Source organism: Protomyctophum parallelum (genome assembly GCF_964188405.1).
Source record: "Protomyctophum parallelum genome assembly, chromosome: 9".
NCBI classification, from domain to species: domain Eukaryota; kingdom Metazoa; phylum Chordata; class Actinopteri; order Myctophiformes; family Myctophidae; genus Protomyctophum; species Protomyctophum parallelum.
Window position 1 is genome coordinate 46,338,956 of NC_139706.1, and position 15,638 is coordinate 46,354,593.

At 43.2% G+C, this 15,638-nt stretch overlaps 2 protein-coding genes across 4 annotated transcripts in view; one reads left to right on the forward strand and one right to left on the reverse strand.

Moving 5' to 3' along the window:
* The window catches only part of mark4b (MAP/microtubule affinity-regulating kinase 4b), a 75,396-nt gene extending 70,224 nt beyond the window's left edge, over positions 1 to 5,172 (forward strand). For 2 of the 3 annotated variants that reach the window (XM_083773962.1, XM_083773963.1), the window contains exons 16-17: positions 2,824 to 2,868; positions 4,707 to 5,172. In XM_083773962.1, the coding sequence (XP_083630088.1) occupies positions 2,824 to 2,868; positions 4,707 to 5,040 (379 nt within the window). In that variant the 3' untranslated portion in view covers positions 5,041 to 5,172. The remainder of the gene's footprint in view (positions 1 to 2,823; positions 2,869 to 4,706) is intronic. The other variant, XM_083773964.1, reaches the window with a different exon arrangement.
* A 4,242-nt stretch (positions 5,173 to 9,414) lies between these two features.
* ckmb (creatine kinase, muscle b) lies at positions 9,415 to 15,436 on the reverse strand. The gene is made up of 9 exons (XM_083773882.1): positions 15,290 to 15,436; positions 13,777 to 13,889; positions 12,857 to 12,953; positions 12,457 to 12,611; positions 12,182 to 12,314; positions 11,716 to 11,887; positions 11,300 to 11,423; positions 10,803 to 10,992; positions 9,415 to 10,018 (listed from the first exon to the last, which is right to left on the reverse strand). The coding sequence occupies exons 2-9, from the start codon at positions 13,867 to 13,869 to the stop codon at positions 9,840 to 9,842; spliced, it is 1,143 nt and encodes a 380-aa protein (XP_083630008.1). The 5' UTR covers positions 13,870 to 13,889; positions 15,290 to 15,436; the 3' UTR covers positions 9,415 to 9,839.
* Between the last annotated feature and the right edge of the window lie 202 nt (positions 15,437 to 15,638).

Sequence of the window (15,638 nt, forward strand, 5' to 3'; positions counted from 1 at the left end):
CTCTCTCTCGAAAGCATAAGTCCTTTTATGCTCTGAAGAAGTGAAACCTTGGGGGCAGAATACAGTCTGTGTACTCTACGGCACAAAGAGGGTCCATATACTTACTGACTGTAATATATTTGTGCACATACTGTACTGTGTGTATATGCACACACAACCTACATAAGTACTGTAGTTCATTGTTCACTGATGCTATGGTCAAAGGTCTGGCATAGTTTACTTGTCCCAAAGAAAACATGTACACTGTACATTAAACGAATAGTGATGAAGGCTACTTGCAGTGACGTACAGTACAATCAGTAGCTTGAACTTTATCGTTGCTGTCAGGCAGAAACCTCTTACTGTACGTCAATATATATATATTTTGTTTTTTCCGCAGACATTGTTGTACAATAGTGAGTGTCACTCAAAATGAGTGAGAGTAGCTGATCTCAAAGTTCATTTGTTGATCTGCTATGTTCACTATTTTTAAATATTTTTAAAATAATAAAAAAGGAACGGTTTTGGACATACAAGGTTTCCACCCAACCACAACAATCCAGTTTACTCCCCCTTGATGAGAGACATAACCTCACTAAAGATCCAAAGCATAACTGTAATATCCCGAGGGTTCATTTAACCCTGAGAGTGTACAGATGGACATGACATTTACAAAGAGATCTTCAATTTTCAAAGACAGGAGTTTGTGGATTTGTAGCTGAACCAATGTTAAATCTGATCTATTGTCTGTGTAGGCCACCTACAATATCTCTATTGGTGTTGGTCCCTTAATCCCATTTTCAGCTTCACCCAGATGAAGGCTGTTCAGATGGTCCGCTCACGGGGGGAACAATTAGGGGCTAAGTGTGTCTCGCTCCAGGACACTTCAGCACAACGTACGGTATAACTGGCAGACCTGGGGGGTACCAGACTCATCTATAGCCGTCCCTTGTTGCTTCCGGATTAACCCATTCTGACCTGAGATCAGATTCTAAAAAATGTCAGTCGTTCTTCGATTTTTCAAAAATAGCAGACCTACAAGCTCATATCGCGCCACTCGGTGGCGCGATATGAGCTTGTAGATCTGCTATTTTTCAATAGCTAAAGCATAACATGATGCTGACACCAAAATGGGTGCCCGGTCAGAATGGGTTAAGATTTCCCAATGTGTCACAATATGTCAATGAAACTTTGACATCTCCCACTCAGGCCAGAAACATCATAGTAGATTGGTTGCTTGAGTGGCTGAAACCAACGCTATTAATTGTTGCAGAATGCATAAAATAGGGACACCCGCTTGAAAGTGGTTAAAATCTAAGACATGTCACCGTAACAATGACCCCTGGTGGTAGGTTGCAGGTAATGCATTATATTGTGTCTAAAAACGATTCCTTGGGTGGGTTGGCAACTTGGCATTGTAGTCTACTAGTCGGAGAAGTGTTGACTAGTTGGACACACACATATTTGAAGTTGAACCCTTTGATCTAATAAAGTTGCCAAACCATGAGAACATCATATTTTTTTGTAATTTATTCTCCCAACAATTTAGAGTAGACAATTTATTTTTTCTCCTAATTTGCTTATTTTTTTTAAATTAATGTGTCCCCAGTGTTGCCACTGCTGTTGTACCCTACCAGGCTTTTGTTTTTGTTCGCATTCGGCTCAAAAAGAGAAGTCTGGGGAAACGCATTGGAAGATATGGCATACAGTAGGAAGCCCAATTCCTTGTATTTCGCTAACCAATAACCAACCAATAAGCACATTTGGTGATGTCAGTGTTCTCTGCTGTTTGGTGAAGCGGATTGGTGAACCAATAATGCTTTTCTTGTGCCAGCACCCGCCTCTCTAGAGCAGAAATCTCACAGACTGGGCCAGGCGCTACATACTAATTCCTACACGGGTTGTGCTTATAACCACGAGGTTATGGTTAGGGTTAGGTTTAGGTATCAATCACAGCGTGTGTATGTCGCGGGCCAGGCTGGTACCCTACTGGCTCACCTGCCATTGAGGAGCCTCCACCAAGAGGACGTAGCGCCTCCTCCGTCCTCCTAGCATTCAGCACCCCCTGCTGAAAGACAGGTGCTGCCCCAGCCAGTAGGGAGTATAGGCTACATGCAGCGACAAAGATCACCCTCGGTGCCCGCTGTCTCACCCCTGAACACGGCCAATTGTGTTCGTGAAGAAGCTTGGCTAAACCGGTGGCGACACTGTTGGATTAGATTCTATTCGACATGAGGACACCTAGACTCCACTGTGGTACATGGTGCCCAAGTCTTTTTTAAATGGAGTGACTACATACATTGGAATTTAAAGCTCATGTCTTATATCTCACATTGCCCTAAACAAGACAAGGCTGGGCACAGTTTGAATGCCCTTGTTATGGAAGAAGGATTTGTCTGACACACACACACACAAAATAGAGAAATGCCATTGTAGAGTTGCTGTAGTTCATTAATTTACAGAATGGTGTCATTGGAGCAAGGAAGCTTCTAGGCTTCCAGACAGCCTCTAGTCTCCATCCCCTACATATTCTAGCATCACATACTTTCTTCATTCACACACGTCCTTTTGTTTAACCTTTTCCTTTCCGTTCTATTCTGTTTTGTTGGTGGTTCCCAACTTCCCATATCCTGTTTTTGTGTCCATTCGGTATTGTAAGCGTAGGTTGGTGATGATCCATCTGTGATTTGAAGTTTGCATTTATATTGTGGTGTCCTGTGTTGTGATTGGGTGATTGACTGATGTGGCCTTGCTGCTGATTGGAGCATTGATACAGGATGTGGTCTGTAGCGTGTTGTCATTGGCTGATTTATTCCTAACATGTGCCTTTGTCTTCTTCTTGAGGGTCACAGACGAACCTGAGAGACTCAGCAGATCTCCGGTCACAAGGTGAGTTCATGTTTTTATACTTGATAGTTATACTATAATATGATTTTGTACATTAACATTTCGTGGGATTGAGAAAACCGCCAGGACTCTGTCCTTTTCACATGGACTTATTTTTGCCTCACCCAGACGGGGTAACGGACACGTTTGAACCTAATCGGAAATTTAAAAAATGTATTTTTAACCCATTCTGACCTGAGATCAGATTCATACGAGGTTTCCACTGGACACACACTGGTCTGATTGACCCATTCTGACCTGAGATCAGATTCTAAAAAATGTCAGTCGTTCTTTGATTTTTCAAACATAGCAGACCTACAAGCTCGTAGCGCGCCACTCGGTGGCGCGCTATGAGCTTGTAGGTCTGCTATTTTTCAATAGCTAAAGCATAACATGATGCCAACACCAAAATGGGTGCCTGGTCAGAATGGGTTAAAATGTATTTTCTTCTGAAAAACCTCATGTTTCTATATCAGTGGTTCTCAATATTTCATGTCAAGGACCCCAAAACAATTATGAAATATGCCCCCATCTGAAAATATGTTGTTCCAGGGACATCCCCAGAAGCAAAGATTTTATTTAAAAAAAACTGAAACTCTGAAAGAATATATATTCAATGATTTGAGGCACGTTATTTTCACGATTTTCCAAAAATTGCAGACCGAGTGCCGCGATATGAGCTTGTAGATCTGCTATTTTTCAATAGCTAAAGTATAACATAATGTTTAAAACACCAAAATGGGTTAAGTTATCTCTCAGGATTGGACTGTGTCTGCCCTCCTCCCAGCCACGGCTGTGACCCAGGCTCTAGCTTCATCTCAGTATCATGCTAAAAGCAGCAGGTAAAACAACAGCATCATGCATGGACTAGCACCGCACCATGATGCTAGCTATAGTTAATGAGTGTGATGTCAGTCATACTGTAGACAATAGACAGTAAACATGGACCCGTACATTTGACTGTGTAGACATGGTGCCCTGTGGTAGATGATGCCTGTGATTGCAATGTGTCCAGAATTAACTTGTGTTTAATATAACAACTTCATCCCTTGATGTATGCCCCTGTTCACCTTCATTTGTACCTAACCCTACTCCTCCTGGGTTGTTTACATGTAGAATAGAAAGGTGAGTCGACAAAGTCAATCTTGTGTCTGCTGATCGATGTGATGTGAAAATATCAGAATCAGAAGCCTTTATTTGCCATACATGTAAACATGTTAGGAATTTGTTTCGGTAGTAAACCGTAATATAACGGTAATATAGTAATATATTTTGTGTGATTGTAAGTAAGAGACAATTACCACCAAACTGTACTATAGCTGATTGAGTATCCTTACCCAAAGTTTAATTGTCTTCAGTAGATGCAGCACAGAGAGTGTTGTTAATATTGTCTATCACTTTGCATAACTATTCACAGAAAACGGGTACAATTTGAATTGACATGACTTTCAAGGTCACAGTGATGAATCCCTGACCATTTATTGACCTTATTCTCTCAAATTCTCAATCATACTAGGTCGTATCCCACATTGAAACATATACAGTGCATTCACACCTACATTTAAAAATGGTAAATAAAATAATCAAACGCACTAATATATTATATACTAACTTGTTTTTTTCTTCTCCCCTCTCCCTAATGTGACCTACTCCACTCACTCATTTACATTTTCTCATTTATCCATCTATAAAACATTAATCTCTCCATATATTTGCTCACAATACATCTCACACACACACACACACACACACACACACACACACACTCTTCCCCCTTCTTTTCGTCTTCCCCACAACTTCTCTCTTCCATTCCACACACTCCTTTGCCGGCGTTCCTCCAGTCGCCATCTATCTGGGCATCAGAAAGCGGCCGAGCCCCGGACCCCCCGATGCGGCTGGGATGTGAGGGTGCGGAGCCAACGGGACCCAGCCGAGGTGGTTCTGGCGCTGCGCGAGGCGGCCCAGGGCTGCGGATGCCAGGTCCACCTGGCGGGGCCCTTCCTTCTGTCCTGCACCCACGGTGCGGCCGGCGCCCGCGTGGCCTTCGAGGCCGAGGTCTGCCAGCTGCCCAGTGGGCCGGGCCAGAGCAGCGGCGTGCGATTCAAACGCCTGTGGGGGGCTCCGCTGGCCTTCAGAGACATCGCCACCAAAGTGTCCAAGGAGCTGGAGCTCTGAGGTCGGGGGTGGCCAGGCCAGGCTCTGCAGACGAGGAGTGGATGGATGATGGGGAATGAGGACGATGGGAGTGAGGAAGGATAAGGATTAAGGACTTCTTCTTCCTCACTCCCATCCCCTCACCCTCCCCACTTCTGTGACTTGGCTGGCTCCATTTAAGACCAATGGTTTGCCTGTTGATGCCACCATTAATGGACACACACGGACAGATGGACGCATAGACTGTCACCGGCACACTTATGGATGAACCTTTGAACCCCTGCTTTAGAGAACGCCACCTCCTCCATAATCCAGAACCAGTTAAACTGTTATTTTTTAATGATTTCACATTTTGATGACGACGACGATTATGGAGATGCTGGTGGCGATGAAGACTGATAACTTGTTGTGTCAACATGGTTATTCCTATTGTATCATATTTGTCACCATTCCTTTTTAAAGAGCTGCTATTTAAGATTTAGATTTTTTTCCCTCCTAATAGGTTTTTTTCTTTTTCTTATATGCTTCTCAAATGGGCGGTTGATTGACCCCCATTTAAATTTCCTTTGGTTTGCGTCAAACAGATTTTGCCACAAATATTTAAGAAGTGAGGCTGTGGTCTGACCTCCAGGCTCCAGGGGGAGACATGCAGAAATGCAGACACTCGACGGACTGAAAGAAGCTGTAGAGTAGATGGGGTGCTACAGTTTTGCCCATCACTCAGCTGACGATGCCCATTTCTCTGTTCTGTTGGACAGTTACCGTGCTTGCCCATTCATACCACACCATCCTAGCTGAAATCTGTTAGTTGTACCAACCTGGCTTCTGCGTTGGTCACCGACGTCCAAAGCTGCCTAATGTCTGAGTCCTGAGCTGAGATGATTGTGAGGAGTGAGTACTGCTACTCTGAGCCATGTGTTAAGGTTAGAATGTTTTTGCTCTGATCCTGTGCTCTCCATTGTCACGTTACCTTATTCTCTTCCTCTGGAATACAGTAATAATAATGCTATTGACCCTTAACCCATTCTGACCGGGCACCCATTTTGGTGTCGGCATCATGTCATGCTTTAGCTATTTAAAAATAGCAGATCTACAAGCTCATATCGCGCCACCGAGTGGCGCGATATGAGCTTGTAGGTCTGCTATTTTTGAAAAATCGAAGAGCGACTGACATTTTTAGAATCTGATCTCAGGTCAGAATGGGTTCATTAGACCAGTGTGTGTCCGGCGGAAACCTCGTATGAATCTGATCTCAGGTCAGAATGGGTTAAAAGCCCAGTGCCCTCACAAGTAGAGATGTATGATCTTTCACAGATCTGGCACACCTGGTTCATGTTTTCCATCTTGTGTGCATGCAGACACTGAACCAAACAGTATTTTCTTAGGGTTCATTTTATCCTACTTGTGTAGCAGAGGAGTGGGGTTCAAAACATACAACAACCGAGTGAAAAAACTAATCGCAGCATTTTCAAAGGCAATTAACTATACTATTAAGTGATGTACTTGATTTATGTTAGCTGTATTGATGCTGTAAACCCCACCACCTTGGTACTCGAGTAGTTTAAACCAAACTCTAAGTCTTGATTTATAATTCCTTGCGCGCTGGCTGTGAGTCGTGTTGTGAGCTTGTAGATCTGCTAGTTTTGGTGTGTGACACTGGCAAGCAACTAAGTATAAATCAGGCTTAAGCATTTGACTATTTGATTCAGGCATGCTCATTAGATCTGTAGAATGGGGTTAACAATGCTACAAAGAGGGATGCACCTTTTATGGGAAGTGTTTTATGTTTTACTATGGAGCATACCAGGAAACAATTAATAGAGGTTTTTTTTTAATTTAGTGGTTGCCAATTCCCACCATGTTTGTATAGTCCCTGTTACTGCCAAGTGCCAACTCCTACTATTTGGTCTGGGAAGGGAGTAGACAACCACGTGTTTCCTGGATGGATGGACCTGATCCTTTTCATCCGAGTCTCACCGCGACCACGGTGACGCGTGCAGACTGCAGAGGAACAACTTCTCCCTCCCAGTTCCACTCCCTGCTAAACAGGTGCTCTGACCTGCCTGTAGGAGTCACTAGTGTAGCGACAGAGAATGCAGCCCTGCTGGCTTTCCACCCAACCCGGCCAAGCCGGAGTCACTGTGGAGGAATTGGACCCCAGTCTGGTCTCCACTGTGGTTAACAGGTATTTTACCTCTTTGCCACCTGGATGTCTGAAGAACAGATTGGCATTCTAGATTTTATCCTTATTTTTTTTTACGTGCCGGCCGGCCAGCAAGACTCGGGCATGCAATGCCAAATTCAGGACACTCATGGTCAAACTGCAAAGGCATCTGCACAAATCGGCGTTGTTGGGCACGCAAATCTGCCTTGATAGGCACGTGCCTATGTTCATGTTGATTTTTTTTTTTTTTTTTTTACAGCAATGTAATGTTTTCATTCAATGCCCATCTGCAACTGGGTGCCTTGCTAAACAGGGTAGAGAAACCATGTAATGTTTCCTGCGTGTTTAGACAGCCTGATCTGTAGAAGATCACATCAGTGCCACAACAGGTTTCTAATGTTGCTGTTCCTATGTAAACATAGTGTTTGATTACTGGTCGGATGGTTTGTTCATGTGAACTCCACTAGTCTCCTTATAGAACCACTGTTTGGACCATAATGTAGTATTGTGTTTTTTAGGACCCTGTCTTTGGACAGCAGAGCATACACCAGCGTTGAATGTCTGCATTACAAGGCCATCATACTAAGAGAGTAAAAAATACAAACCGTGATTAGTACTATTCTTGGGAAATAAAAGTTAAAGGCATCTGGCTTCAGTTCACAGTAGATATGCTGTAATTGTATACAACACCGTACATAGCAGTTCTCTACTTGTAGGTTTGATGGAACATGCCATCTATTTTAATTGTTCTACTATGGACTTGCAGCCAAATAACGGTCTTTTTCCTTGTCTAGAAGATCCCTTCCAAAAAATGATTTTGTAACTACAGTTCAAATCCACTTTCTAAAGAACATTTTCTTTGCTGATATGGTAACATAACAGTAGGTTTTTGTATCAAACGGTAAACCAAAGTTCAGTTAACTACCTTTTCCTGATTTAGTTTTACACCAATGGCATCTTGCCACCAAAAAACCCCAGAAGCCCTCTGATTTCTTTTTGTTGCCCAATAAATCAAACTTGGTTAATTTTATAATGAACTCATCATCTTTTTCTGTTTTTCAGTTGCAGCAGTCAAATCCGTTTCTGAGAACTTGCTTGTTATTCACTGACCCTTTGGTTGCATTGATTGTTACACTTCTATTTTCTGGTCAACTATCTAAACCAATTGATCATGTCCCACACTCAAAAATCTTTAATTATTGAGTTCCACAACATTTTCCCTATGTTTTAAACCTTGGCTCTACAACACTAACACCATAGTCAGCCTCGAGCCTGATTTATTCTTTGCTCAACATGTTTGATAAAACAAAGCATCAATCAGGCTGTATAAAAAACACTGTAGCCAGGCACCACCCCACCCAAATGATTGCTTGCTCGGGCTTTCATACTGCAGAGTATTTGACTGTTGACCAATCAGATTCCACTAGTACTGAATGGTATATGACTGTTAACCAATCATGCCGGTGAATGTCAAGCCATTCTAAAATGTTTCAGTATGTTCCCAGTGTGTGAGAGAGAGCTATATTGAACTGCTGGAAGACACTGGGTTATGTCAAGAATGTGACTTTGAATGACCTGGCTGTCTTTGGACAACTTTCTATAATTGACTGATGCCCTCAGCTGCTCACAGGACATAGCTACTAGACACAATTACTTATCCAAACTCTGACATTATTCCATACCATCAACTGGTATTACTTGAAGGTGAAACTACTTTTTTAAGTATGCCATTTGGAATGGAAATACATGTGTATGATATACAGCAGTAAAAAACTACAATGATTTGGGTTTGCTTCATGGGACATTTAGCAACAGTTAGCCACCAATGTCTTAAAATGGTGAAATTGACTGAGGGCTAATATTTTGCAACATTTTGTCTCACCTGGGCCCAAACTTTGTGAACTGTTCCAATAGATACATACTGTTAGGGCCATGCTTAAAGAATTCACTAGAGACTTCTTATAGTGTTTTTGAAACAGTTGCTATTATCAGTGAAACATACTTGTGGGCTGAAACTGCAGAAATGACCGACCTGCAATCCTGCATGTCTCCGAGGATATATTGTGTGAAGCAAAAATAAAGACTTTCAAATTCTTAAATGTTTTCTTATCCTTGGGTTTTTTTTCCTGGCTGTAGCTATATGTTTTGATATCGTAGTTTTTGTTTATGTATGCATGTGGCTGTGGGCGTGCATGGCCCCAACAAGTCAAAGGAAGAAAACTGTAAAGGAGTTTGTTTCATGGGGCATGTTTTAATTGTTCAATTCAATTTGTACAACCAAAACAGTTGTTCATTTAGGTGCATACACATAGCCATGACCAGACTATGCATAAGGTTGATCCCAGGATGTTACATAGGTGAATAGAATGGGAGGAAATGATAAAGGAGGAAAGATAAAATAGGAAAAGGAAAAGATAAGCTTTTAGGAAATGAAAAGATCAGGTTAAGAGTCATGAAAGTAAAAAGTCAGGAATAAGAAAAGAAGGAGATAAAAGTGGAGTGTCTTTCTGATGGAGTATAGTAGCCAGTCGGCAGATACCGGGAAAATAACTTATACAACGAGGCTAGATCATATAATATATATAAAAAAGCACAGAATTATGCGACAGTGATTCAGTCAACACAACAGAGTAGAAGTCTGTCTCGTCTGTCCACTTTACTTCTGGGCGGGGATCATGCCGTCGATGGCCTCTCCCTTCTCCAGCTTCTTCTCCATCTCAACCATGAGCTTGACGCCATCAACCACCATCTGGACCTGGGCCACCTCGGAGGAGCCCAGACGATCAGCGTTGGAGATGTCGAACACGCCACCCACGGAGGCAGTGTCCACACCGCCTGGAGGGAGGGAGAGGGGGGGAGAGAGCATAGGTTTGCCGTCAAGAAGAACAGTGTCAGATTAACAAGCTCATACGTTCTTTGCCTTTGTCTAAGTACATAAGTAGGCAACTGTACTTAAGTACAATTTTGAGAAATGTTTTACTTTACTCGAGTAGTACTTCCAATTTTCAATAATTGTACTTCCACTATACATCCCAAAGCCAAATATTGTACTTTTACTCCACTACAGTTATTTGAAAGTTTCATTATTAGATTTTGATTATTACAAAACATCATTTTGAAAACTTTCAATTGGACATTTTGCATATTCAGTAGTTTTACTTTTGATACTTATTGTGATGCCAATACTTTTGTACATTTTGAATACCTTATAACTTGTACTTGTAAGAGACTTATTTCTGTTCAATTGATGCTTTTACTTAACCCATTCTGACCGGGCACCCATTTTGGTGTTGGCATCATGTCGTGCTTTAGCTATTGAAAAATAGCAGATCTACAAGCTCATATCGCGCCACCGAGTGGCGCGATACGAGCTTGTAGGTCTGCTATTTTTGAAAAAAATCGAAGAACGACTGACATTTTTAGAATCTGATCTCAGGTCAGAATGGGTTCATCAGACCAGTGTGTGTCCGGCGGAAACCTCGTATGAATCTGATCTCAGTTCAGAATGGGTTAAGTAAAGCAAATGTGAGTACTTCTTCCATCACTGCTTGTGATTTGCACAGTAGCCAATAACGGATAAGAAATGAAATAAAATAAAACATTTGTTGTTTCCCCGTACCTGTGCCGCGCTTCTGCAGACGCAGTCTGCCGAGGATCTCCTCGAACTTGGCGTGCGTGCTGAGCTTTGGCAGCTTGACATGCACTCCACCGCGCAGGCCAGTTCCCAGGTTGGATGGGCAGGTGAGAACGTATCCCAGATGCTCGTTCCACATGAAGCCGTGGTTGTGCTTCTTGAAGATCTCCTCAATCTGGCAAGAGAACATACATGGGGTGAGGATTTGTTTGTTTTTGTGATTTGAATTTTTTTTAATATCGTCACAGGAAAATAAAATAAAACACTGTATGTATACAAGGAGGGGTGGGTGATCATTTCCTCTCCCTTGGGCCTGCGGAAATGTGGATTTTCAGGCCTGTTTTAAAAGCTGCAAGCGATCTGCATTTTTTGAGGGAGGGTGCAGGGCATTGATTCCACGCATGGGTGGTGGTACTGTGTACATGTACATTGCACATACCTTCAGCAGGCCATGGGTGGTGGTACTGTGTACATGCACATACCTTCAGCAGGCCAGTGCAGAAGCGTCTGAAGACCTCCTTCATGTTGCCACCCTTCTCCATGGAGATAACGCGGAGGTGATCCTCCTCGTTCACCCAGACAAGGAAGGACTTGCTGTCGTTGTGCCTGATCCAGAGAGAGAGTTTCCACTTCAGTTTACAGACATTTACCATGTGCAGGACATTTAACATATTTTAAAAGGGTATAAAACACACCATGTGGAAAAAAGAGACATAGACAGTTGCCCTCTTTTACTAGCCTACATAATCGGTTTCTCATTCTCTCACAAGTTAAGGCTGGCAAGAAATGAAATCCAATGACACATCTTTATATTTTAGATTATACTATTGTCATAAAATATTCTGACACACACACTTCCCATCCAAAAATATAAGTATAATGAATGTGATTGTCTCACCAGATGCCTCTGCCGTCGGGCCAGTCACGGGCCATACCAGCGCATGTCAGCAGGGGAGACACAGGCTTGTCAAACAAGAAGTGGTCGTTGATGAGCTGGTCCTGCTCGGCGTCGGTCATACCGTTCAGGGGGTAGTACTTTCCCTTGAACTCACCCTCCAGAGAAGCCAGGGCTGAGAATCCAAACGGGAAACAAACACAGAAACACGCAGACAGACATACATACAGACAGACAGACAGAGAAATGTGTATCGATTAGAATTAGTCATACATAAAATCATTTACTCTCAACGTCTGTTAACGTCTATCAAACTGCTATAAATGCAGATGGCATCTTAAAAACGTGTCACCCGAAAATAAACTAAACGTATTTACTATTTAGAGTAAGAACCGCGTTGAGTTATTTCACAACTCTATGGTGAGCATTATGATGTAATTCATAGATAAAGGTGTCATTTCGTACTCACCCTCAATGGACAGCTTCTCAATGGCTCTGCGCTCGCCACGGCTGTTGTGGGGGGGCAGGGTGTATCCCTTGATGCTACGTCCGGTACGCACACGGCTGGACAGCACGTAGGCGGGGTCCAGGTCATCTCCACCCTGGTGGGGAAGCGTGAGAGAACATTAAGGTGTGTCATCATTTTCCTACGACCACTGCTTAAACCTCACGTGGCCTCCAAACGGCTCATTGAGTTGTGTATATATGTAATAGGATCTGATTCCGCCTCCGTAGTGTCCGTACCTTCAGGTTCTCGAAGTTGAGGTCGGTGGCGTGCTTGTCGGTGGGCTTGTATCCACCATGACGGTCTGAGATGATGGGGTCGAACAGATCCTTGAAGACCTCGTAGGACTCCTCGTCACCAGCAACACAGCCGACGGTCATGATGAAGGGGTGGCCTGGAGGGGACACAGATGAGTTAAAAACACCCATTAGCAACGCACGAACCACGAATATCTGCACACTTCATATTTCCTTTGTTATAGCACTGGGTTACCATACACGATTCCTCTGGCATCATCAGTGGCATTGATGGCATTTGTTGCCTTCTATAATGCTATACTGTCGAAGTGAAGTGACTTTATTCTTCCTTTCCGTCCTGTAATATGTGACACTAGTGTATAGTGATGATTTAGTTTCTCACCGGGGTTGTCGACACCGGTCTGGACGCAGTCGTCCAGGGTGAAGCCGCTGGGGGTTTGCTTGCTCCTCAGCTTGGAGTACAGATCCTTGGTCAGGATCTGGAGAACACATCACATCAGTGTCAGTATTAACACAGCTACATTGCATTAACCCTTTGTTAGAAATGTCTATTTGTATGTCTCTAAATGTTTGTAGGCCTATGTCTTTAAATGTTTTGATGAATTGAACAATGTGGACCCTGTTGTAAACAAGTGTAATGCTTAATTGGGTCGTCCACTCACAGTTGACAGTCTTTGTATTGAGTTTGTGCTTAAAATGTACTGTAAATTCTACAAACTGTTAATAAATATTTCAATCAATCAATCAATCCCTCCTCTGGTCCTGAGGGCTTTATAATGAATGCAACAGTAGAAAATGCTAAATGTCTTAGCTCATCTGTACATTACAGGCAAGCTATACTAAGGAGCGCATGGATCAGACGTAGACTAGTGTCCAGTAATAGAAGAGCTAAGAGCTATGTGTGGTACAAGTGGTATATGTGGTTACATTTTATTTCAGTTTGGCAACTAGCACCAACATCCTCTTGTGAAGTGTCATGCATTCTAGAATTGGAAAAAAAGTTTTGCGAGTTTTTTAGCATGTCTACAGTATGTAGTTTCTGTGCTGGGGAAAGGTAATGTCTTGCCATAACCATAACGCATAATGCTAATGGGTTTTAGCTGTCTGGTTATTGTACAGGAAGAGCTAATGCCTTGCTAAAGGGCATAATGGTTCTGGGGGGTTAAGCTCTCTGCTTCTCGTGCTGGAGGAGGCTAATGCCTTGCTAAAAGGTGCAATTGTCATGGTGGAACTCTGGTACTGAATACTGATCCTTGGCTGATACAATTGATGCCTGGCTAAAGTGCTCGTGTCGATCCATACCTTGGCCATGTGGTTGTTGTGCAGGGACAGATCGGGGAACTCCTCGTCCGACGCCAGCTTCATCTTGTAGTCGTTGTGTAAGTTCTTCGCCATGGTTGCGCTTTTTACTCCGCCTGAGGAGAGCGAGGAATTGTCATCAGAACCACTATAATTGCCAAGTGTAATAAACATTCAGAAAGCTTGTCTAGCCACAGTGTAAGAGAGGTACATAAGAGTTGTTTTAAGTAACAATAGCTGGGACCAGATCCAGTAAATACCATATTTCACGTCAGATGTTTCTCCAAGAGCCTCAAGTGCCTTGTCTATGAGCCTCCTGGTGAAAACCAGACACCTTCTCACACCACTTCTCATCACTTCTCAAGCCCTCTCCCTCCCTCAAAGTTCACCAACACAACAGCTGTCCGTTGTTTCTCAGTGTCTCCCCTCTGTGGACCCGTCTCCCTGACTTGCTGACAACTGTGTGGTCTCCATTGCTCGCCTGTCTGCCTGACCACCTGTCCTGTTATTTATAGCTTGCCTTTCCATGTGTCCACATCAGAGTGTTCTTCCCACCATGAGTGCTACAGGCTTCAGCAGACAAACCCCAAGCACACACTTTTCTCTCTTCCCTTTCTGCTAGAGATGCTCGATAGCTATTGTATAATCTGATTCCACAGATTATTCAATATCTGTGGAGTATTCTGTGATCCCCCATACCATGGGAATCACCTATAGTTGCTCTAGAAATCATTTAGTGCATTCTAGAAGGAAATCAGATTTCTGGTACAACTGAATTGCAGTGCATTTCAGAGCTGCAAATGCTGAATCGGTCAGATTACGCATGTGCTGCACATTATGAACAGGGTGATGAACGCAACAAATGCTAGGCATACCAATTGTATCAATTTACATGTCTCTCTGCCTGACTCGCCTCCCATTTCTCTCCCCCCCCCCCCCCCCCCTCCCATCCACCCTCTTACTGTCATGACTCTCCCTGCCACACCAAAAGGTCAGCATGTGCATCTCCGGTGGTGCCAAGAGTTCCAAGACTAAATCAAGCACTCCTTAAAGTATGCCATGGGCTACTTCAACCTGACCTGCTGCCGTCAGCAACAACTGATAGCTGTTCACAACTGTGACAAGGACAAGATGTCCCAAACAATTCAAAGGAAACCATGCATTTTGTTGCTCGAAGTAGTCTAAGGCTGTTAGAAAAGTAGATTTGAGTAGTTCCCATTGAATTCCCATAGTTCCCACTGCAGAGAAGTCCTCAAGTGGAAAAAAAAAATAGAAAAGAAGAATATTTCAATGCTCCAGTGTAGAGAACACCAGTGGAGGAATGCATTTGACAGAAGAAGCAAATTCTCCCATCACTTTCTGTGCTTTCCTTTTCAGGAGGTATTAAAGTTATATAGAAGTATATAAAGTTTTCCATAATTCTACGGTGAAAATAAAAATAAATCAACGGAAGAAATCACCCGTGCTCATTCCCATTGAGTTATGGGTAGAGGCTTATAGTAATAGTATTTTTTACCTGCTCAGGAGAAAAGTGAATAACAGATCCCGGGATCAGAGCCTGTTCACCAAGTGTAGGAGTTGCCCAACGCTTCCCAGTGAGTGACTGTAGGTTTTATACTCAGAACTCTGTCGCTATTGGCTTGTCGACCCTCACATCCCTCCGTGTGATTGGTCATTGGAGCCCCTCTGTGCCTGGTTGAGTTTCTAAAAGGCAAGAACCAACACTCGAGACCAACAGCTGTGACCCCCCCCCCCCTGGTCAACCAAGGGCCCAACCCTTCACCTTTTTCCCACTGATAGTTGTGTTCGCAAAAAGCAAAAGGTAGAATGAGGCTATAAAGCCCATTGACATTTACAAGTGCGAA